The 20,917-nt window shown below is 38.9% G+C and overlaps 1 protein-coding gene across 1 annotated transcript; it reads right to left on the bottom strand.

Annotated features, from left to right (window-relative positions):
• Positions 1-6,113: 6,113 nt before the first annotated feature.
• On the bottom strand, positions 6,114-17,589 carry LOC120053451 (calretinin-like). The gene is made up of 11 exons (XM_039000578.1): positions 17,448-17,589; positions 12,487-12,563; positions 11,150-11,239; positions 10,779-10,859; positions 9,669-9,725; positions 8,694-8,771; positions 8,082-8,137; positions 7,932-7,971; positions 7,701-7,754; positions 6,370-6,441; positions 6,114-6,250 (listed from the first exon to the last, which is right to left on the bottom strand). The coding sequence occupies exons 1-11, from the start codon at positions 17,539-17,541 to the stop codon at positions 6,134-6,136; spliced, it is 816 nt and encodes a 271-aa protein (XP_038856506.1). The 5' UTR covers positions 17,542-17,589; the 3' UTR covers positions 6,114-6,133.
• Between the last annotated feature and the right edge of the window lie 3,328 nt (positions 17,590-20,917).

The following is a 20,917-nucleotide window of genomic DNA, read 5'->3' as shown; positions in this document are numbered from 1 at the left end:
TCTCCGAGAAGCTTCTCCCTTTCTTCGCCCATCTTGTATTTCTAGCTTACCATCACCCACACGACTTCCTCTCCTGTCTGCTTCTATATTAGTCTGCCTCTCCTCTCTGATTGAAACAGCAAGTCTGTTGGAAAGGCCATTTTAATATTGTCATCTACAATCTGTGTGGAAAATGGAATGGATTTTAGTAAGTATAGCAGTGGAAAAGCTCTGATACCACAATCAATGAATGTGTAAACATAATCGAAGTTGAGAGAATATAGACTACTCCTGTTATATTATTGGATTCCCTTGTTGCCTTTGTACGGCACCATTATTATTTTGTATCTTGTATCTCACCACACAAGAAGCTATGTGTTGGGATGGCCTAAGTCCATAGCAAATGTATTACATTGCATTATGGGTTTGTGGGAGGATAGTCCCTTAGGATAAAGACTGGTTTGCCTGTGTGCAATTATCAACAATGCAGTGGGATGCTTCGAAATGCCTATGTCATGTGCTGATGGCATGTTGTCAGTGTTAGATAACATTATTGACTTAATTTACCGTTTGTTAGTTGTCCTGTGCCGGTTCAGTGATTATCACTGGAAATGGGCCAGGCCTCAAAATGTTCCCAATATGGTTTGTTTTAATTGGGCATTGCCTGCATCTGTCTATCAGCTTGCCCCTTCCCTGTACATATGTACATATTTCATTATTTAAACCATCTTGAGATTAAGATTTTCAAACTTGTTTGTTTTACTCACAGGACCATCCATGTGTAGATCACAGGCGGCCGGTGGCACCTTAATAAGGTGAGGACGGGCCCATATTAATGGCTGGAATGGCATAAATGGAATGGTATCGAACACAAACACATGGTTTCCATGTGTTTTATACCATTCCATTGACTCCATTCCAGCCATTACTATGAGCCGTTCTCCACTCAGCAGCCCCTTATGCAGATATAAATTATTTTGTAGTATATTGTACAGTAAAAAGGTTAATTTGCAAATAGGTTCAGTATTTATGTCTTAGTCACCAGAGTGTGTATTGGTGTTTGTGTGTGTGGTACTCAGTGGATATACTGTAGGGAATCTAGGCAGGGACATCCATTCGATGAGTTATTTAATTCACTGGAGCTATATTTAAAGAGTACATCAATAAAACACCAAGTTTCCTTTCATACAATATATGTTTAAATAATGAAAGGTATCGTCATGTATGAAACTGTTCTCTCTTGTTCTCCTCTCCGTGTGTCTGATATCTAGTCATAATATCAGTTATTAGTTAAGATCAGGATGGTGATTGCAGATTCAACAAAGCTAAAACACGGCTATGTGAATCTTAAGGATATTTTAACATACAGTAATAGCATAGAATAATAGCGTACAATAATATTGTATCATAGATTGTTGCTTTTGTTCACTCTTTTCATTGACATCCTTACATGTGAAACCTATATGGAGATAAACCTGGTCATCATGAATTTGGAATACCTCTTTCCAAAGGAGACCTTGATGGGAGGTGCCCATGCAGATAGTAAATTGAGGTAGCACTCTGACTAAAAAATATACAGTATACTAATATGGTCTGTTAATTAGCATCTCATAGAAATGACTACAACATAACGCAAATGCTCATCTCTGTGCATTGCACATTGGATAAAAAAGCCAGTCTTTTTCTGCAAAACATGGCTTTCAATTAAATATTTAAATAGTGATTATTAATTGATAGGAATTTCTACAAGCTCTGCTGTGAGAGGGAAGTTTAACTGCTGAATTATTGAACTTGTTTTAAAAGCATCTGCACACAATTAGAGAGGATTTTTACTAGAAATATGAAGTCGTGCTTCAGAAATACCGATAGAGGAAATTTAGGAATTTATACAAGTATTCTCTTGTCTGGTTACCAGTCTTTTTAGCTAACATTCCACTCCTTGCCACTCCTGTCATTTGCCAAAAACCGGAGTGGCAAGGGGTGGAACGTAATACCTGAACAGAGACTGCAACCAGGCTAGGTATTCTCTTGTAATTATAAAAAATGTGTGAGTGTTTCTGTGTGTGGTTGCAGTACCTCCCTGATATCTGGTAATGACAGGGCTCTCTTTATTTGCTACTCATACACCAACTTAATCTTTATTAATACTAATTGATGCTAACATAAAAAGTCAATATTCAATTAAATGGATTATCAACATTTTTAACAACCGGAGTACTATACCAGATATTTTTTATGTAAATCCTAAGCACAAGGAGGTGTAAGGTGTGTGTAAGACCAAAAACAACGGAGAGAATCTTAATCGTAATATATATTATTTAATGCTTTCTATAACATCCTCATTATAACAGTATCAGCCAGAAAACGCAACATAAAACATCTAAATGTAACAGGGTAATAATATAAGGATGAAACACCAGATTATATACATAGACGAACTAGATGGTAATTTTCCATGAAGAAAACTTGTGGGACTTGCTTTAACTCTTTAAAAGTATTTTTGTGGTAGTGGAAGAAGTTTAAAACATTTTAATTAAGCTAAGCAGTTAAATATAGTCAAAGCTAAATGTAGTAAAATAATTGGTCTGCTTACTTTGATATACTACTTTATCAACCTTATTACCTTGGATTATGGGGCAGTTAGATCACACATTTCATCAGAAATAACTACATCCAGACTACACTTTTATACACTCTCTTACTTGAATATCACGGTATATGACAACTGTAATAACAGATTACAGAAGATAATGAGGCATTGTTGAAGTTTTAAATAAAACCTAACTGTATTTTTTCACAACATATTTGAATGACAGCAGGATGTTGATTAAGTCCTCTCTGGGCTGGAGGAGGATAAATGGGAAGAGGGACCCAGAAAGGGGGAACCCCTTCCTTCAGAGCCCCTCTGCTCCCAGGGGGGGGACACAAGTTAACTGAGCATAGCATACATCTGATAATCATTATTTGAAATGCAATTGTAGTTTAGTTTTTTTACCATGAGCATGTAGACAGTTAAAAATGTATTTTGCTTTCACAAGGTATTTTGACTTTTGCTTACTTACAGTAATATGAAGGAAGAACTAATGCAAGCAGTGAAATGTGATACCAATGTTTTGGTCAAGATTCATACCTGAGAGATGTCTGAAGTGAAAATGCAGTACACATGGTTGTGATAGCTGAAGTACGTCTGCAGCACACCTGAATGGAGGCAACGTTGTGGATGAGAAATGAACACTGGATTCAGCCTGGTATTCTTTTCTGTGGTAGCAGCTTGTATCAACCGTGCGTACCCTCTATCATGAAACAATGTCAAGATGGGCTTGCTTTACCTGGATAGCAGATCCTTGTTGAAGTCGCCACAGACGATGATCGGTTCAGTGCCTTTAAACTATGACAATGGAAGGAGTGTGTGTGTGTGTACTGGTTTTAATGTGTTTATTACTTCTTACCTGTATAAAATTATAATTTTGGCACTTCAAACAGACTAAGTAAGCAAGGCTATTAATGCTCAGTGAGACCATATGTTGCTGTGGTAACCAGGGAACTTTCACTGGCAAAGTTACATAACAGTGGGAAGTTAGATGAAAGGAAAACACCACTCAAAAATATATTTTGGTATTTGTTTCATTAGTCCACTGTTGATAGTCTAATTTGTTTTGCATGTCAGCAATCAAGTTTTCAAGATATAAAACTTTCAAAATACAGAAAGTGTCACAGTATGATATAAAACACATGACACTTTATGCATTTTGAAAGTTCTATATCTCGAAAACTTTACTGCTGATATGCAAAACACTTTGGGACTGTATCAACAGTGGACTAAAGAAACAAATACAAAAATATACAATCGTTTTTGAGTGGAATTTTCCTTTATGAAAGCAGTTGATACAATTACTTAAACAGCTTTACATCATGATTGGTAGAAGCTATTCCTTTTCTGATTTCAGATTTGAAAAACTGAGAATTAGAGGCAGTTTTCATATGCTCTGCGTTTTTGTCTAATTTGTTGGAACTGCGTTTACTGAAACACATGTACGTTTGATTGGTAGAATATAAGTATGTTCTAATTTCAGTTTTGAATATCAGAAAAGCAGACTTAGATATTTCATATGTGCTATGTTTTTTTCAAATTTGTTGGGAAAGTGGTCTAAGTAGCTGATTATGTCAAAAGTGACATTGTTTACGCCGAATAGAATACGTCTTTATCAATAAAACGTCACAATAAGGTCCAGAGCGTTCAATTTTCCTGCTGGGGGGCAAGGAGACCCCATGCTCCGGAATTGTTAAATAAATGTTAACTATTTGGCTGTAATGTCATCACCTCTTGAAGAGCATAGTCAGAACTACACATTTCCGATTATTCCATGCAAAACAATTACGCACATTTTAGCTCTATCATCTGAGTTATACAGCAAGTAACTGCATCCTTTTCATGATCAGTAAACATTCATTGATCATGTAATTTCAGATATGTGAGGGTAACCTCACGATATCTTTCAATATTGGATATTTGAGTTTTATAAAATAAACGTGAACTATACCTGACAAGTATGACTGGTTCAGGTTAATTTCCCATCATTTGTGGGATCTGCCTATCAAGCAGCAGAAGGGCGCATTTGCCGATGTACTGTTAGCTGATGTTTACTTTGCAAGCTATCGTACTGATATAAATGTTGTACAGTTGTCTAAACATAGTGGTAAGTGGACCTAATGTACTTTTTTTCTCCAACCAACATAGTCCTACCTAGCGAAGTTAGCTAACGTTATCCCCTTTTCAACAGTGTTTTTCAGAATGTTAAATCACGATTGCTGCTGACACACATGATAGGCTACATTGACTGATGGACAACGTCAAATTGGTTAGCTAACTAATAACACATCACGTCAATATGGCTAGTTAACAAGCTAACTTTCAGGGGATAAACTAGATGGCTATATCCAAATATTGCTTGATTTGCTTGCCATCTATAGGGGTGATGCCAGTAGTCCAACTGACAACTTTACCAGGACGAGGACTTACCGATCTTAAAGCTCGTTCCAAAAGCCTAATTTCTGAGGAAGCAAGGCTAAATGACACGTTGTTTGCTTAGCTAGCTAGCCAGCTACTTGCCAAATGGATAGGCTACCCTCATGTATCTTAACATACATGATCGATTGATGTTTACTGATCATGAAAAACATGCAGTTACTTGCTCTATAACTCTGATGATACATTCATGTGGAATAATCGGAAATGTGTAGTTCTGACTATCCTCTTCAAGATTAGATTATATTAAAACCAAATACTTGTAACATTTACCCCTTGAAAACGGCACGCAGTTGTCAATGGTTTTAGCGGAGTTGAGGGTCTCCTTGCCCCCCAGCAGCCAAATCGAATGCTCTGCACCGTATTGTGATGTTTTATTGTTAATGACCTATAGAATATTGGTGTCATTATGTCACAATGGGCCCCTTTAGAATGTTGAGGAAATCCCTTGAAAGTTGATGGAGAAGGATAAGAAAAACAAAAAGCTTAATAGTTTAAACAAGTATAAATGTTATAAAAAAGTTGTATACTAGCACACTATTCCAGGCCTGTCTACGCGTTTTAAAGTTTCTAGCTTAAACTGTGTAATAGGTGTAGCGTTCTAAATAATAACTATAAATTAGAAATAATTATTGCTGTCGCAAGTCCCATTATGCAAGTCCCATTAATAAAAAGTCAGAAGTATGACAAAGATTTAGAGTGGGACGTTTGCTGTCGCAAGTCCCATTAAAAATGTGGATTCGGGAGAAAAAGAGAGGAGGAAAGTCAAACCAAGCATTGAGAATAAATAATCTTATCATATTCATTTTCATTCCGCTCCTGTTCACATTGCAATCATAATTAGCAGAAGTACCTTTTATTATCTTTATTCGTTTAGTTAAATGTAGAGTTTAGGGATTGAGCTGAAGGCAACTTCAGAGCTGGGTCAGTCTAGGGACGAGTGGGGACAGGGGTCATGAGGGAGAGCTGGTTTGTGCTTCTCAGTGCACATTCATTCAAAACTCATAAAGGGAATGCCCGGCACATGCACCTGGTTACAGTCGTCAGGCAGCTGGAGGTGGTTGTGATCTGGGGATGGGCAGATAGGGTCATGAAGGTCAAAAAACAGACGCCGATGGTTGTCAGGGTTCACAGCATGGGCTCCCTGCAGAGCACAATCTCCAGCTCGGAGCGGTATAACTTGCCCCCGTCCGACAGGGCCATGATGCTCTTCTTGTAGCCAGTCAGGTTTTTGGTGTCCACCTCCTGAGAGAAGAAAAGACACCCTTATCCATACAGGTGCTTCTGTAATGATGCATTAGAATGAGAGATTCAGCATTATGGGGAATTGAGAGTTAAACTCCAAACCTTCAATATTATCTCACCTTTTTGTTCTTTTCATAGAGGTCACGCAACAGAGCATCGAGCTCCTGCTCATCAATGTAGCCGTTTCCATCCTGGAAGGAAGAAGGAAAACGTATCATAAGCCTGCATTAGAACCTCTCCCAATTCCTAGCTTTCAATGGAAGTTTTAAAAAGTACACGCCCCTTGACATTTCACTCATGAATCCAAAATATGTATTGTATATGGCTGCTCAAGAGCAATAACTTTAAATGCATAAGGAGATATTATGGAGAGGAAGGGCCATGGCACTGAAGATACAGTGGTGTTGTGTTTCTTTGGGAATGGGGGAAACAGGCTCTCTTGGTTGTGGGCTGTCAAAAAAGTTTTCTTTTTCAAAGCTCTGTGCATTTACATTTTGGCACTGTAGCCATGTTAGTTTTCAGTTGACCTGGTGTGCTTCTTACTCTCGCCAGTCTTTTTACCCATAATTCTATAACAGTGACATCGGCTGCTAGTGATTCAGCTGCAGGGGGAGGTTGAAACAAACACTGAAATAATTCTGCATGTAAAATTTTGACGCATATCATGTGTACACTGGCGGTGTTTCATTTCTAATTGAGTGTCTACCCCAGTCCTCTCAGCAAGCCTCTAGTTCAGACATAGGCACGCAAATATTTGTTCAACTTAAGACACAGACTCTAACCTCTCACCCTGCGGATGTAATAGTTGTCGTATGGATTGTTAGTTACAATATTGTGAAACTGTTGTACATCAAATATAACCCTTAATAGAGAATAATGCATGCTCGTGTTGGAAAATGTAGCAACATACTGTAATTCAATAGAGAATAATGTATATGTAATGAAATATGTATCACGATGCAAAGCAATGACGACAAGAAATTGACAGAGATACAGTGCAGGTTTTGAATAAGGCCAAATCAAATAGTCCATATCTCTATCAATTCATCCTAGGGGAATCAACAACACACGAGTGATATGAGTTGCCGGTTTATTCGTTTGAAGTCAGCTCCCTATCGACTACATGCCAAGCTAGCTGTAATGCTATTATCCCAAGACATTACTACATTCCACAACAGAAGTTTGTTCCTGAAATCTGACATCACCAGTCCACAAATGGCAAACATGTTCAACCAACACCCAAACATGAACAGCAGGTGTACCAATCAGGCTTATTTATCTATCCAGGTGAGCGGAAAGACCCCTGTTTTGCATAGACATGTCTTTCACGACAGAGAGGAAAGTCAGTCATAACAAACAACTCAGTCATCCACCAAGCCTGATTGAAGGTTAAATACCTCTATAGCAAACTGTATCCTTTTACAATATCCAATCACATATCTAAATGTACCTTGTCGTAGAATGTGAAGATAGCATTGAACTGCTCAGAGGTCAGCTTGATATCCTGTAAAACACATTTGGAAATAACAGAGCACCATCATTTTATTGAGTTAAATCGCAAATTAATGATTGTGTTTTGAAATATCTAATTATCATGTTTCTGGTATGTTTATTAGCCCAAATTACTGTGAAAACGACATTTGTTTGAAGGGATTATCAGTTCCTCTTGCACACTCCTCACCTGGAATTTCAGTAAGAAATTTTCCTGAACTGGGAGAAGCCTTAAAAAAGAAGAACAGAGAATAATTTCCATGAAAAAACGTGTTAGGAGTGTTGGATGCTGAAGGCACACATGAAATATAAACATTTCTTCTTAGTTGCTGACAGTCACCTCGCCATTTCAGACAGGCCCAGCTTCCCATCTCCGTTTAGATCAAACATCTTGAGCTACAGGGAGAGAGAGAGAGAGAGAGAGAGAGTGAGATAGAGAGAGACATTAAAGCAATGGGCCTTCCCCAGTTGTGACAGCAAGTTTGGCTCTTCACACATTATTATTTTGATTTACCTCTGTTGGCAGTCTGTTGTACATACAAGTTGCTAGTCAACTCTAAGATTGGTAAAGATTGGTTCTCTCCCCAGAGTAATTCAGGTCAAGCTTTAGGCCTTGAGGTTGAAACAGGTGTTTGCACATCTGCTGTAGGAACACACAACCCATAGGACATTGTGAGTCCCACTCCCAACCACTGAACCACATAGCAGCCACCACCATGACGAGACAAAATATACATAAAGTACACTCTTAGAAAAAAGGGTTCTTTGGCTGTTCCCATAGTTGAGCCCTTTTTGTTTCCAGGCAGAACCCTTTTTGGTTCCACGTAGAACCCCTTTGGGTTGCACGTAGAACCCTCTGTGGTGCAGGATGTTGGTTACTTCTCAGATAAGTCTGTGAGGAAGGGCTTGGGTACGATACAGGAAGGGATTCATTTAGACTGAAAAGACTCACTATTGTCTGTGTGTACTCGTGAAGCTTCTGGTCATCGTAGTGTCTGTTGGCTTTCTTCAGCAGGTCTGAGAGGAATCCCTGTGGAGTGGAGAAATATGAATAAACTATAATTGACTAATAGGGCAAAAACAATCCTATGACCTTAGTGAGCCTGGCTTGTCTATACTTTAGCCCAGAGGCCCCAGTTATTGGTTTCCCGTCAGTTATATAAGTATTGACTTACATAGAGTTGGAGGTATCACATACATTCTCAGATCCTTTATTGACAGAAAGGGTCATTCTATCTATCACTACCAGCTTGTTTTACAGTAAGACCCTGCTGATAAGACAGCAGAAAATACTTTAGAAATGAATTACAGTTTCAGACAATAGCATAATGGGTGGTATTACAAGTCATGATTTGTATAGTGTCCTCGTCTGACAGCCGTTGAGAAGAGAGGAATTTGCATTATCCCCATTTGCCTCACTGCATCAACACAACAACTATACCTGCAAGTTGTTGGGTGTTGGTTTCTAAAGCTTAATTTACATTGTATAGCATAATAATGCATCTCCTTGTTATCTTATAGCTGGATCGAATGACAAGGAGACATAACTATTGACTATGGTTGGAACTCTACCATAGTTTGTAAAAGGACATACTGTACATGTCTCCTATGGATGGGTAGTCATTTCCTGCAGTCAAATGACTCATGGGTGGAATGTTATTCATATTTTTCATAATTAATAAAACAGCTGAAAATCATTTTTTTTCTATGTCAAATGGTTTTGTCTTCTGTGATGTATATGAAGTGTAATATTGGGATCCAAACTCAAAATGTAACACATTTCAACTCTATCTGACATGGTACTTGTGTTTTCTTTTTCTAAGCCCCTTTGGTTTCAAAGTAGATTTGTTTAAGACTACCAAGAAACACTCTGTGTGACCCTGATTTAGCTCACTGCAGTAAAACGTTAACAAGTGAGACACCATACCTTCAGTTCATTAGCTTCAATGTACCCACTGCGATCTGTATCGTATCGTCGCCATGCCTATATATGCAAATACAAAGTCACACTCATTAGAAAGAAAAAAAATAGACACAGCAAATCACTTTCTCCCACAGTAGTACCAATCACTTTTTAAATGAGCCACCTCATTCCTCCACTCACAATCAAGCACCCCCACCTCTAATGTTCTGTGACACCAAAGCAATCAAACTGGATTGTATTAATAGGATTGCATGTGACATGCATTAATTACTCTCTGGCGGGACAGAGCATTTAAAAAAAAAAAAATCATATCCAATTTCTGTGGCTGGTAAAAAGCTTTTTCTTCCTGTAATCACACTATGATTTTCATTATACTTTCCAGATTTTCAATTCCGTTCTCCCACACATTGTGAGAGGGCAAGGAGAGAGAAATGCATTTTAATTCATGTTTTAATCTAGCAGCTGTCCCTGATTCCAGAAAGGGCTCTTATCAAAGATAGATGCCCTCCCTCTCCAGATCTATGGAGAATTACAGCAGCACATCTATAATATATGACTCTGAAAATAGAAGTTTGTACTTCCTCATTTGATCCTTTTAAAAGTCTTCCCTACCACACCTGGTGATTTACAAATATTCATTTTCTCTTTCTCATTTCATTTTTTCTGCCTTTGACATAATGGGTGTGCATTAGGTGACTGGATAGTCCCTCCTGTTACTACTGATAATCAAACTATCTCCATTCACACTATGAGGACTAATCTGACAGAGCTGTCAAGTGTCTCTGAAATTGTGTCTGCTCTATGAGTGAGTGATTGTGGCTTTCCCCTTGGCAGAGGACACATACAGTATGACAGAGAAAAATAACCTTTGAGTATGATTCGTTTTTGCAATGTAATTGCAGTGCAATTCAGGAATATGATTTATGTATGATTTGGGCAAGGCCAGGAATCCTACATTTGGATTGTTATTGGTTTTAATTGCTGTGTCTAATTGTTGTTTTTCATTCTGCCTTATTACAGTAGCTCTATATTTCCAATCACAACAACAGACATAAACAGCCTGTACCCGTCTTCAAATTCTTAATACTCAAACCATCTATTTTCACCACTTACCGCCATGAATTCAGAACTGGATCCCACAAACTCTCTGAAGCAAAGCAGGAAGTTTTCCTCTGTGGGCAAAATCTGAGCTAGCTGGAGAAAGAAAGAAAGATTAATGAGGGGGAAAAAATTGAAAACCTTTGTTTCTCTATGTTTGATTGTGTGAAAAATACTGTGTTAGATGATAGAATCATTATCTCTTAGACAAAGATTACTTGAATAAAGCATTGAGTCATCAACAGTTTTAGAACGCATCTACCGTAATAGTGTCTGATTATTTCTGCATTGATATGCAAACTGTCTGAGATCATTAGGAATAATCCTCACTGGTTTATTCAAATCCTCAATGACCTGAAATAGGAAATGGAAAAATGTCAGCTCACCTCAGACATCTCAATTCTCCCATCTGCATTCTTGTCAAACTTTTGCATGAACTCCTTCATCTTCTCTTTGAAAGTGGAGTTTGATGGGTCCTATAAAACATGCACAAATACATGCAAATACAGTTTGTCATGACATAAACATCAGTAAAGATCAGTTGTTTTTTAATGCAAGCCGTCCTCTCATGTTATAGGGCTGTGGTCACTCACATTGTTGTGACAGAGCTAGTTTTAGATGTTAATGGTTGTTACACTGGGCAGACAGAGATTGTCTCTCTTAAACAGACAACCCTCTCCTCCCCAGCTAAAGGGCTTGTCATGTTATTGTCACAGACTTTATGCAGCTACATGGAGTTTATGTAACATGATTATTGATGCTCTCTGATTCCTTTGTTGTACACACATGAGATGTGGTGACAGAAAAATTATTGTACTGACTCCTCCCAATAATTTTTTTTATTTTCTATCTGTGGGAGAACTCTCTGGAGAACTTTATTTTGATGTTGCTTGAATAATTAATTAGCACTTGGTTGGACAAATCAGTCACATTTTAATTACTGCTAGTGGTCCAAACTCAGTCCTCGGGACCTAAAGGGGTGCACGTTTTGGTTTTTCCCCTAGCACTACACAGCTGATTTAAATAATCATTTGTAGTGATCATTTGTAGTGCTGGGACAAAAACCAAAACATGCACCCCTTGGGGTCCGGAGGACCGAGCTTGGGAAACTCTCCTAGACGGACTAGACAGCTTACAGGCATGAGTTCATATCTCTAGGGCTTGTTACGGAACTCAATTAACCACCTACCAGAATAGGCCACAACCTTGATTAGTGAGGAGATGCCAACATGTGATTGTTGGATTTAAAGAACAATCAAAATACTACCCTCACTATTATCGGTAAAAGTTGGTGGTAGAATTCCTTTGTGCCATTGCTTGTTATCCTGGTACAGGAAACTCACATGACACCAATTACTATGTCAAATATGTTTTTGCAAGAGGTTGTGGTCCTTTGGTTTCACCTGAAAAAACTCCAAACATAGTTAACTTTCTGTTATAATTAAAGACCAGAGCCATGTCACATTCCTTCACTCAATTCAATCAAACCAGCATTACAGTATATCTGCTGTAGCATACTGTGTAATAGCACTATAGAAATTATGTTTAAAAAAAAATTGGATTAAGTACTGTAAAAAATCCACATAGACCCATCAGAGACAGAATAGGCCTAAAACATACCATAATGGCAGTAGTTATGTAAACAGAAATACTGTATGAACATTGCATTGACATGTTTGATTGAATTGAGCCTTTAGTCAAGGTCCAGGGATCATTCCCTTACCACTCCGGCCCCTTTCCGTGAAATCTCCAACTCCCTGAAGAAGTTCTCGAGTTCCTTGCCCTCGATATAGCCATTGCCTGCAACAGAAAAAAACTGTGATTTGACCAATCATCCCAAGATTGTATCTAACATACAGGTAGACTGTGAAGCATCAAATATCCCCATGTTATATACAGTATAGGACCACTGTGAAATGTGCATAAATGTGGTTAGTGAGAAGTGAGATTGTACATACTCTTACATTTTATAGCAAATTAGGCCAATACTTCCCTGTTTTACAGCATTTTTTTCAAGTTTATCTTGCGTGCTGGCTGATTGGATGGCTGGCTCAATGACTGACATTATAACTAGCTAATTTGTTGTCCAGGTGGTTAGCATGCTGCGAAGCTGGCTCTGTCTGACGTAATTGGCGAGATAGCTTGCACCCAAACCATGGAAACTGCTTAATTAAAACCCTTGAAGGGGTCTCCCAGTCTTGAAATGCACCACTACTCTCTCTCTCTCTGCCTCTCTCTGCCTCTAATTGCGTCTTCCTAAGTCTTTTAAGTCCAGTTATTTGAAAAGACAATGGGGAAATCTCTGCCTGGCATGACAGTGTAAGAAATCAATACAGTAATCTCAACTTCAAACTTCAAATAAATGAGGATTTCCCATCTGTGCCTAGTTGCACCCTTGCCAGGACTATTTGGATGTCTATAAATAATGGTTAAGCTTTGAAAAAGGCAACACTAGTGAGATGGTTATAATAGTGGCTTTTGACAAATACCAACTATGCCTTTCTTATCAGTGTCACGATTTAAATGTCTTACAAATGCCTGTGTATTAATTTGCCTGTGGATTCTAGTGACATTTACAAGAGGCTGAGTAGCGACGTCTCTGGGGAAGCAGCCAGTATGATATTTACCAGAAGAACAAGTATATGTCATTATGAACAAAGAACATTTGCATTTTGTGACAGCCCTGAATTTGTCTGAACCTTCTTAGTGCTTCTCCTCTCGATGGGATTATGCAGAAAACATGATTTACTCCATATAGAGCGGATTTAATCCTACCAATATCATCATGAATATGCACTTTGTATAGCTATATGTTAGTAAATCACTTAAGCACCAACAAGCTGGAGTTGAGCATGTACAGTTGAAGTCAGATGTTTACATACACCTTAGCCACATACATTTAAACTCAGTTTTTCACAATTCCTGACATTTAATCCTAGTAAAAATTCCCTGTTTTAGGTCAGTTAGGATCACCACTTTATTTAAAAAATGTGAAATGTCAGAATAATAGTAGAGAGAATTATTTATTTCAGCTTTTATTTCTTTCATCACATTCCCAGTGGGTCAGACGTTTACATACACTCAATTAGTATTTGGTAGCATTGGTGAAACGTTTCGGGTAGCCTTCCACAAGCTTCCCACAATAAGTTGGGTGAATTTTGGCCCATTCCTCCTGACAGAGATGGTGTAACTGAGTCAGGGTTGTAGGCCTCCTTGCTCACACACGCTTTTTCAGTTCTGCCCACAAATGTTCTATAGGATTGAAGTCAGGGCTTTGTAATGGCCACTCCAATACCTTGACTTTGTTGTCCTTAAGCCATTTTGCCACAACTTTGGAAGTATGCTTGGGGTCATTGCCCATTTGGAAGACCCATTTGCGACCAAGCTTTAACTTCCTGACTGATGTCTTGAGATGTTGTTTCAATATATCCACATAATTTCCATCCTCATGATGCCATCTACTTTGTGAAGTGCACCAGTCCCTCCTGCAGCAAAGCACCCCCACAACATGATGCTGCCACCCCTGTGCTTCACGTTTGGGATGGTGTTCTTCGGCTTGCAAGCTTCCCCCTTTTTCCTCCAAACATAACGATGGTCATTATGGCCAAACAGTTCTATTTTTGTTTCATCAGACCACAGGACATTTCTCCAAAAAGTACAATCTTTGTCCCCATGTGCAGTTGCAAACCGTAATCTGGCTTTTTTATGGCAGTTTTGGAGCAGTGGCTCCTTCCTTGCTGAGCTGCCTTTCAGGTTATGTCGATATAGGACTTGTTTTACTGTGGATATAGATACTTTTGTACCTGTTTCCTCCAGCATCTTCACAAGGTGCTTTGCTGTTGTTCTGGGATTGATTTGCACTTCTCGCACCAAAGTACATTCATCTCTAGGAGACAGAACGCGTCTCCTTCCTGAGCGGTATGACGGCTGCGTGGTCCCATGGTGTTTATACTTGCGTACTATTGTTTGTACAGATGAACGTGGTACCTTCAGGCGTTTGGAAATTGCTCCCAATGATGAACCAGACTTGTGGAGGTCAAAAATAAAATCTTGAGGTCTTGGCTGATTTCTTTTGATTTTCCCAGGATGTCAAGCAAAGATGCACTGAGTTTGAAGGTAGGCCTTGAAATACATCCACAGGTACACCTCCAATTGTCTCAAATTATATCAATTAGCCTAACAGAAGCTTCTAAAGCCATGACATAATTTTCTGGAATTTTACAAGCTGTTTAAAGGCACAGTCAACTTACTGTATGTAAACTTCTGACTCACTGGAATTGTGATACAGTGAAATAATCTGTCTGTAATCAATTGTTGGAAAAATTACTTGTGTCGTGCACAAAGTAGATGTCCTCACCGACTTGCCAAAACTATAGTTTGTTAACAAGAAATTTGTGGAGTGGTTGAAAAACGAGTTTTAATGACTTCAACCTAAGTGTATGTAAACTTCCAACTTCAACTGTATATTGCAGAGAATGCTGTGAATGATAATGTGACCAAAAACGGTACACTAGCCCAGAGTATGTAATGCAATGTCCCATGATCTTTCAATTATCTACTCATTTACTTTTGGGGTCTATTTCATTGGAAAATTTCCATCCACAATGAATGAATCCTGAATGTTTGTCTAAACAATTGTGGCAAAAGAATGTGGCCAACTGTATTGGTTTAGGTCCCACTTTGTGGCCACAGACATGTCCAACATTATCTGATATTAGCTTCCTATTTATTCTTAAAAGTAAAGGTATCCCTCAGAATGTAACAACTTAATAGTAGCACTCTACTGTTATGCAGTCAGAATGCATTATAAGACTTGTTTTAGTTTGACCCATATGTCTTATCCGCTCATTATGATCTTGTCCTATCAGCCATTTTGACACATTTTTTTTGACATATAGCATTATTTGCTATTAGTTTACAATTACAAGGCTAATATCATTAACAAATGCTGAGAGACATTGGCAATCATTATGGTGTTATGTGTTTCACGTGCCAGTACATTTGATGAACTGTTCAAAAATACTAGCTAATTACCTAATCCCCACAAGACTGGTGGATTCTGATTTCGAAGCCATGCAGAATCTACAAAAGAGTACATTATAACGGGACTACACTATCATGCCAAGTCTTACAATTATAACTGCATCATAATGCACATCTGAAATGTCAATATCAGACACATATTTGCATATTTGCACCAGAGCAGAAAAGCACCCCGTAGGCCTACTCTATCCGTATGTCATGTTGTCTTTGCAGCAAATGCTCAAGCCAGAGAGACAGTGCGGTATATGCCCTATAGGGTGGAACCACAGCACCAATCCCTGTTTGCGCTCAGAGAACATAAACACCCAGAGGGAACGTAAAGTGATCCAAGAGACTCCTCGCGATTTGAGGCTTCTCATTCCGCTTCAACAACTGGTCGGGCCAGAATCTGCAGTTAACACTATTAATGGGGGAGGATGCCCAGAGGATGCGAATGGTAATGAGTGTGAAGGGGCGTGGGCTCGTGCGCTTGAAATGAGCTGAGAACTCGTCATTTTATACCATATAATACTGGAAGTATACCGTAGCCTGTCTCCGTTTTAGTTGCGATTTAATCTGTATCGTGAATTACACAAATGTAATACTATTGAATCAAACTTTTATTTATGATGAAAATGTCTGTAAACAGTAGGAATTTGATTGACCACCTTCCTCCTCTTTTCAAACATTTAGTTTGATTTTAGACGCAACTTTCTAAATCAGGATTCCAACAATCAATGATGATGCCTATGGAAACTCTGAGTCTGTCCTGGGTCCTGACAACATCATCCATATGTTTTTATTTTGTTTAATCCTTTATAAAACAATACAGTTGAATAATATGGTTAGTTTATTTAAGTATTCAGTTAGGTTGTAAATAATTAGGCTAAGGCCTATACAAAAGTGTAATTTATTGTGTGGTTAGGCTACATACGTTTTATATGGACGACGGACCGTGGCACACGCCCATCCATCCTTTAGCGCACCGTGCACTGAGGTATGGCCTAGCCGTCAGATGCGTATTGATCGACCAAACAGACTGATGTACATTGTAATACTGATGTATTACATTTATCTGATTGGATTATTGTAATAACAGAATAAAAGTCATGCATCCATGCAATCAACCTTTTTAAATGAAACATTTCCATGAGCAATTAATACACAGTAACCTATTCTAACCTTTCTAAGGATATAATATAGTGGCCACAATGAATTACCTTTGTTTAAATGATGATTTATAAATAATCTCAACAGTAACACCAGGAGTTTTCTAGCTGCTTTTCTAACTGTCAAGCACTTCTTTTTTTCCCACACAAAACGAAAAAAAATCGACTTTCAAAACATCCAGCGGATTAGACTACGGTTTTTCATCTTGGCCAAAAGTTATTTCCAGTTATGATATACAACACTTTTTAGACAACGATATCCCAATATCCAAACTGCATCTTAAAAAAAAACGAAAAGCCTTGATAAGCCTATGATATTTTTTACTTGTAAACCAAAAGATGTGATGGACTATTTATAGCCTATGTAACCTACTCTATTCGACATGTTAGCTTACATTTATATCTGCATTTGAAACAATACCTAGTTTTTTTTTTTTAAGTGCTGCGTAAAATTCTAAGTAACATTTGGATAACTTTGCTCTCCGCTACTGACCGTCGGTATCGAAATGGTTCCAGATGTCGATGAACTGGGTGGCGCTCAATTCCGCCAGATGAAGGTGTGGAGGCTGCTGTAGTTTGTTTGCCATCTTCTCAACAACTTTTCCTCCTGTGCGCTAGAATATCCCGTGCAAACTTTTTCTCTGTAGGTCCACAATCCACACTAACAACACTGCGCGCTGCCGGAGCTTTTAAACCAAAGCAGAGACTGCAGTTCCCATGTAGCCATGCGGGTGGCGCAGTGACACCAATATCAATGACCCCACACATCCATTCGTCTGTGTTCGGCTGCTTCTGCGAGGTATCATGCGGAGAGGGATATTTAATTAATAGTCCGAATGCATCCAAATAACTTCAATGGACTGAACCTTCTGTTGCTGATCGGGTTTTGAACTCTGCCACCTAGAACCAGATTTCTAGGCTATTTGGTTAAAATTATGTAAATCACAGTGCGAGTCTGTGCAGGAATTGTTTTGCTCCATGGGCAGACAATTGCATCAAATTCCTTCAATGTATAATTTCCTTCTTTTATTTTCATTGTCATTGTGCATGCATGTCGAAGATGGATTGGCATTGAATATGGTATTAATCCTTACTGTGTGTTTAATTGTTTTCAATAGACTTCATGGACACATCTGTGTTTACAATCACAGTAGGAGAATCTGGTCCCAAGGAATTTCCAAAAGGCTTGGGTATTATCCTCAGTCAGGAGAACCAGAGCCCAGGGAGGAGCCATGTCTGTGCAGTAGGACTGAGGAGCATAGTAGTAATTATGGTAGTCCTACTTCTGCTGTACAGCCACTGCACTGCATGAAGCTGTTGCATGCACAACTCACTCAGCTTTAATGCCAATTACTAGGGCTTCAGTGAAATGATTCAGATTAATTAGAAATCCACACTCTAATCATATTTCATACGGCCCTGGAGGATTCAGTGATAAGGCTGAAATTCTTTGAGGACCAGAGCGTCCAACAAACATATTCCTTTACAATTATTAAATCGCATTTACTATGCAAATTTTAACATACTTGTTATGAGTGGTCATGTCAAGGGTAATGATAGAGCTGGTTTAGGCGACAGCTAGTCTTCCTGGGGTCCGACACATTCAAAAAAGACATTACAGACAAAAATACTTTACAATTTACATACATTCATTACCATTTACATACATTTAAACATCCTTGGACATGCAGATCGAGTTTCAAAGATCAAGAATGACAATGATCAACGCCTTATCTGTAGTGAGCTCAGAAATGAGGGCACACCTTGCTGTAATATCGTGAGTTTCCATTGAGTGAGAGGCTACTGGCTGCAACTTATAAGTGGGCTTTAGTCCATGACTCTGTCTGGACTGAGCTGCCCTGGCTTTGTGGCACAGCGTCACAATATGATCCTTTGGCTAGCGGTGAAAATTGTGAATTTCCTCAGTTACTGAGAAATATGTCCAGTAAATCAATGCATCCACGACCTGGCAGCCTCACACGTCCTCTTATCTCCTCATGACATACTGTGTGTTTTCCTCTCAAGGCCACTGGGGAGCTTATTACTGTACACCCTCATTGAGAATAAAGCAGAGGGACTACACTGGCTCTGACACTGACTATGACACTCAATACAGAACAAAAAACCCTCTGAAACATCCGTGTAATGTATCCTATTTCGTGCGTAACACCCACCAACCAGGATGGCTCATGAGAACATGTTTAGTGCAACAATGTCAGCAACAATATCTCAGTCTATTTCCTCCGCAGGTCTTTTCACCATGGAATAGTCTCCCGTTTATTGGCAAGACAGGGTCAGATAGATCATCATTCTGAGATGAGAGCTGTCACCATGCATAGAGGGTTAAAGCATTGACCTTAAGACAATAGCAGTGGTGTTCTTTTCCTTCACCCCTCCATTGTTTTGGTTATCACTCTTGTTTTCTCTATTCAGGAAATGTTTTTGTCCCCTTCATGAATATAGATTGATTGACATGCAAACACGGAATAGCAATTGTTCATATACATATTAAAACCGTCTCTGACTGATAATGTTGTTTTCAATTGTGGTTCCCATCTCTGCTGCTAATGTATCTTTTTTCTTTCTTTCTTACTCTACTATTTAGCGATTTTAATGAGCAAATAAAGAAAAACTTAAACAAACTTTCAAAAGAGTGTGTGTTGTTCCACGGTGCACTGGTGTGTGTGTGTGTGTGTGTGTAGGCGGGAATCTCCCAAAATACTTTTAAATCCCTCTCTTATTATTACACTCTCTATGTTACAGACTCTCCCTCTGGCAGCTTAGAACATTTGATGCAAGAGAGTAAAAAAAAGTCTCTCCGTCAACAGTGGGATTGCTATTTACTGATTACACCAAAATGTGTGTGTGTGTGTGTGTGTCTGTGTTGTTAAGAGATATCTGGGTAGGAGAGACCGGGAGAGCGTGCCTTTTGACTAAAAATGGACACAGTTTTTTTTTTAGCTTGGTGTGTGTTTATATAGAATAGAAAGACCATATTGTCCAAACTAGTACCACGTTCATCAATCATTATCGCATTTTATTGTGAGTGATTTACAAGTTTAGTGACTCATGGGTTTACTGTTAACTGAAATCTGTTATCCACATAGAGATCTTGGAAAAACGAGTGTCCCTGAAATATGGGGCCTGAGAGAACATAGTTGCAGTGACATTAATGTGTAGTGAGCTAAAATGGAATTGGGATCTTTAGAATGATTTAGCAGTTGGTGTTTGAGAGATGGGGGGGGGGGGGGGGGCTGCAAAAAGGGATGGAAAATGTGCCTGGCAAAGAGAAAAGAGGGAAAAAACAGGAGGAAACACAAAAACAATGTCTGAGATCTGACCCAAGATGGAAGAAAGTGTGCAATGTATGATTAACACAATGTATCTAGCTTACTCCCAGAGACATCATGATATCATGCAATAAACTATGAGATTGCCCCAACAGCTCTGCAATAGTTACACGTCTGCAAGTGGCTAAATGAAATACTATGATATAGCACTATCGCTCATAGCAATGCCAATGTTGCCTTCACTGTTATAACACAGCATTGTTTCAGACATGTGGTTTTTAATCTAACCTTTGTGTGGTGGTCAAATAGATTTGAATGATAGGAATTCAGTAATGCTTACTCAGGGTTCTCCCCAAAGAATGTGAGAGGTGCTGCAGACTGGCTGCACAACGATGCACCATTATGCTCAAAATTTGACCAGTATCATACCACCCTGCATCCCACTGCTGGCTTGCCTCTGAAACTAAGCAGCGCTGGTCCTGGTCAGTCCCTGGATGGGAGACCAGATGGTGCTGGAAGTGGTGTTGGAGGGCATGTAAGAGGTACTCTTTCCTCTGGTCTAAAACAAGATCCCAGGGCAGTGATTGGGTGACCTGTGTAGGGTGCTGTCTTTTGGATGGTATGTTAAATGGGTGTCCTGATATTCTGTGGTCCCTAAAGATCCCATAGCATT

Source organism: Salvelinus namaycush, chromosome 9 (assembly GCF_016432855.1).
Source record: "Salvelinus namaycush isolate Seneca chromosome 9, SaNama_1.0, whole genome shotgun sequence".
Classification (NCBI taxonomy): Eukaryota; Metazoa; Chordata; class Actinopteri; order Salmoniformes; family Salmonidae; genus Salvelinus; species Salvelinus namaycush.
This window is presented reverse-complemented; position numbering and strand designations above follow the sequence as displayed.

What these genes read in the sequence shown, in the direction of transcription:
- LOC120053451 (XM_039000578.1), bottom strand. Translation starts at nt 17,541, where the DNA reads ATGGCAAACAAACTACAGCAGCCTCCACACCTTCATCTGGCGGAATTG. An exon ending in GGAGAATTGAGATGTCTGAG is followed by an intron (nt 10,860 to 11,149) that starts GTGAGCTGACAT and finishes TTCTTTCTCCAG; the next exon opens with CTAGCTCAGATTTTGCCCAC. An exon ending in CCAGTTCTGAATTCATGGCG is followed by an intron (nt 9,726 to 10,778) that starts GTAAGTGGTGAA and finishes TTGCATATATAG; the next exon opens with GCATGGCGACGATACGATAC.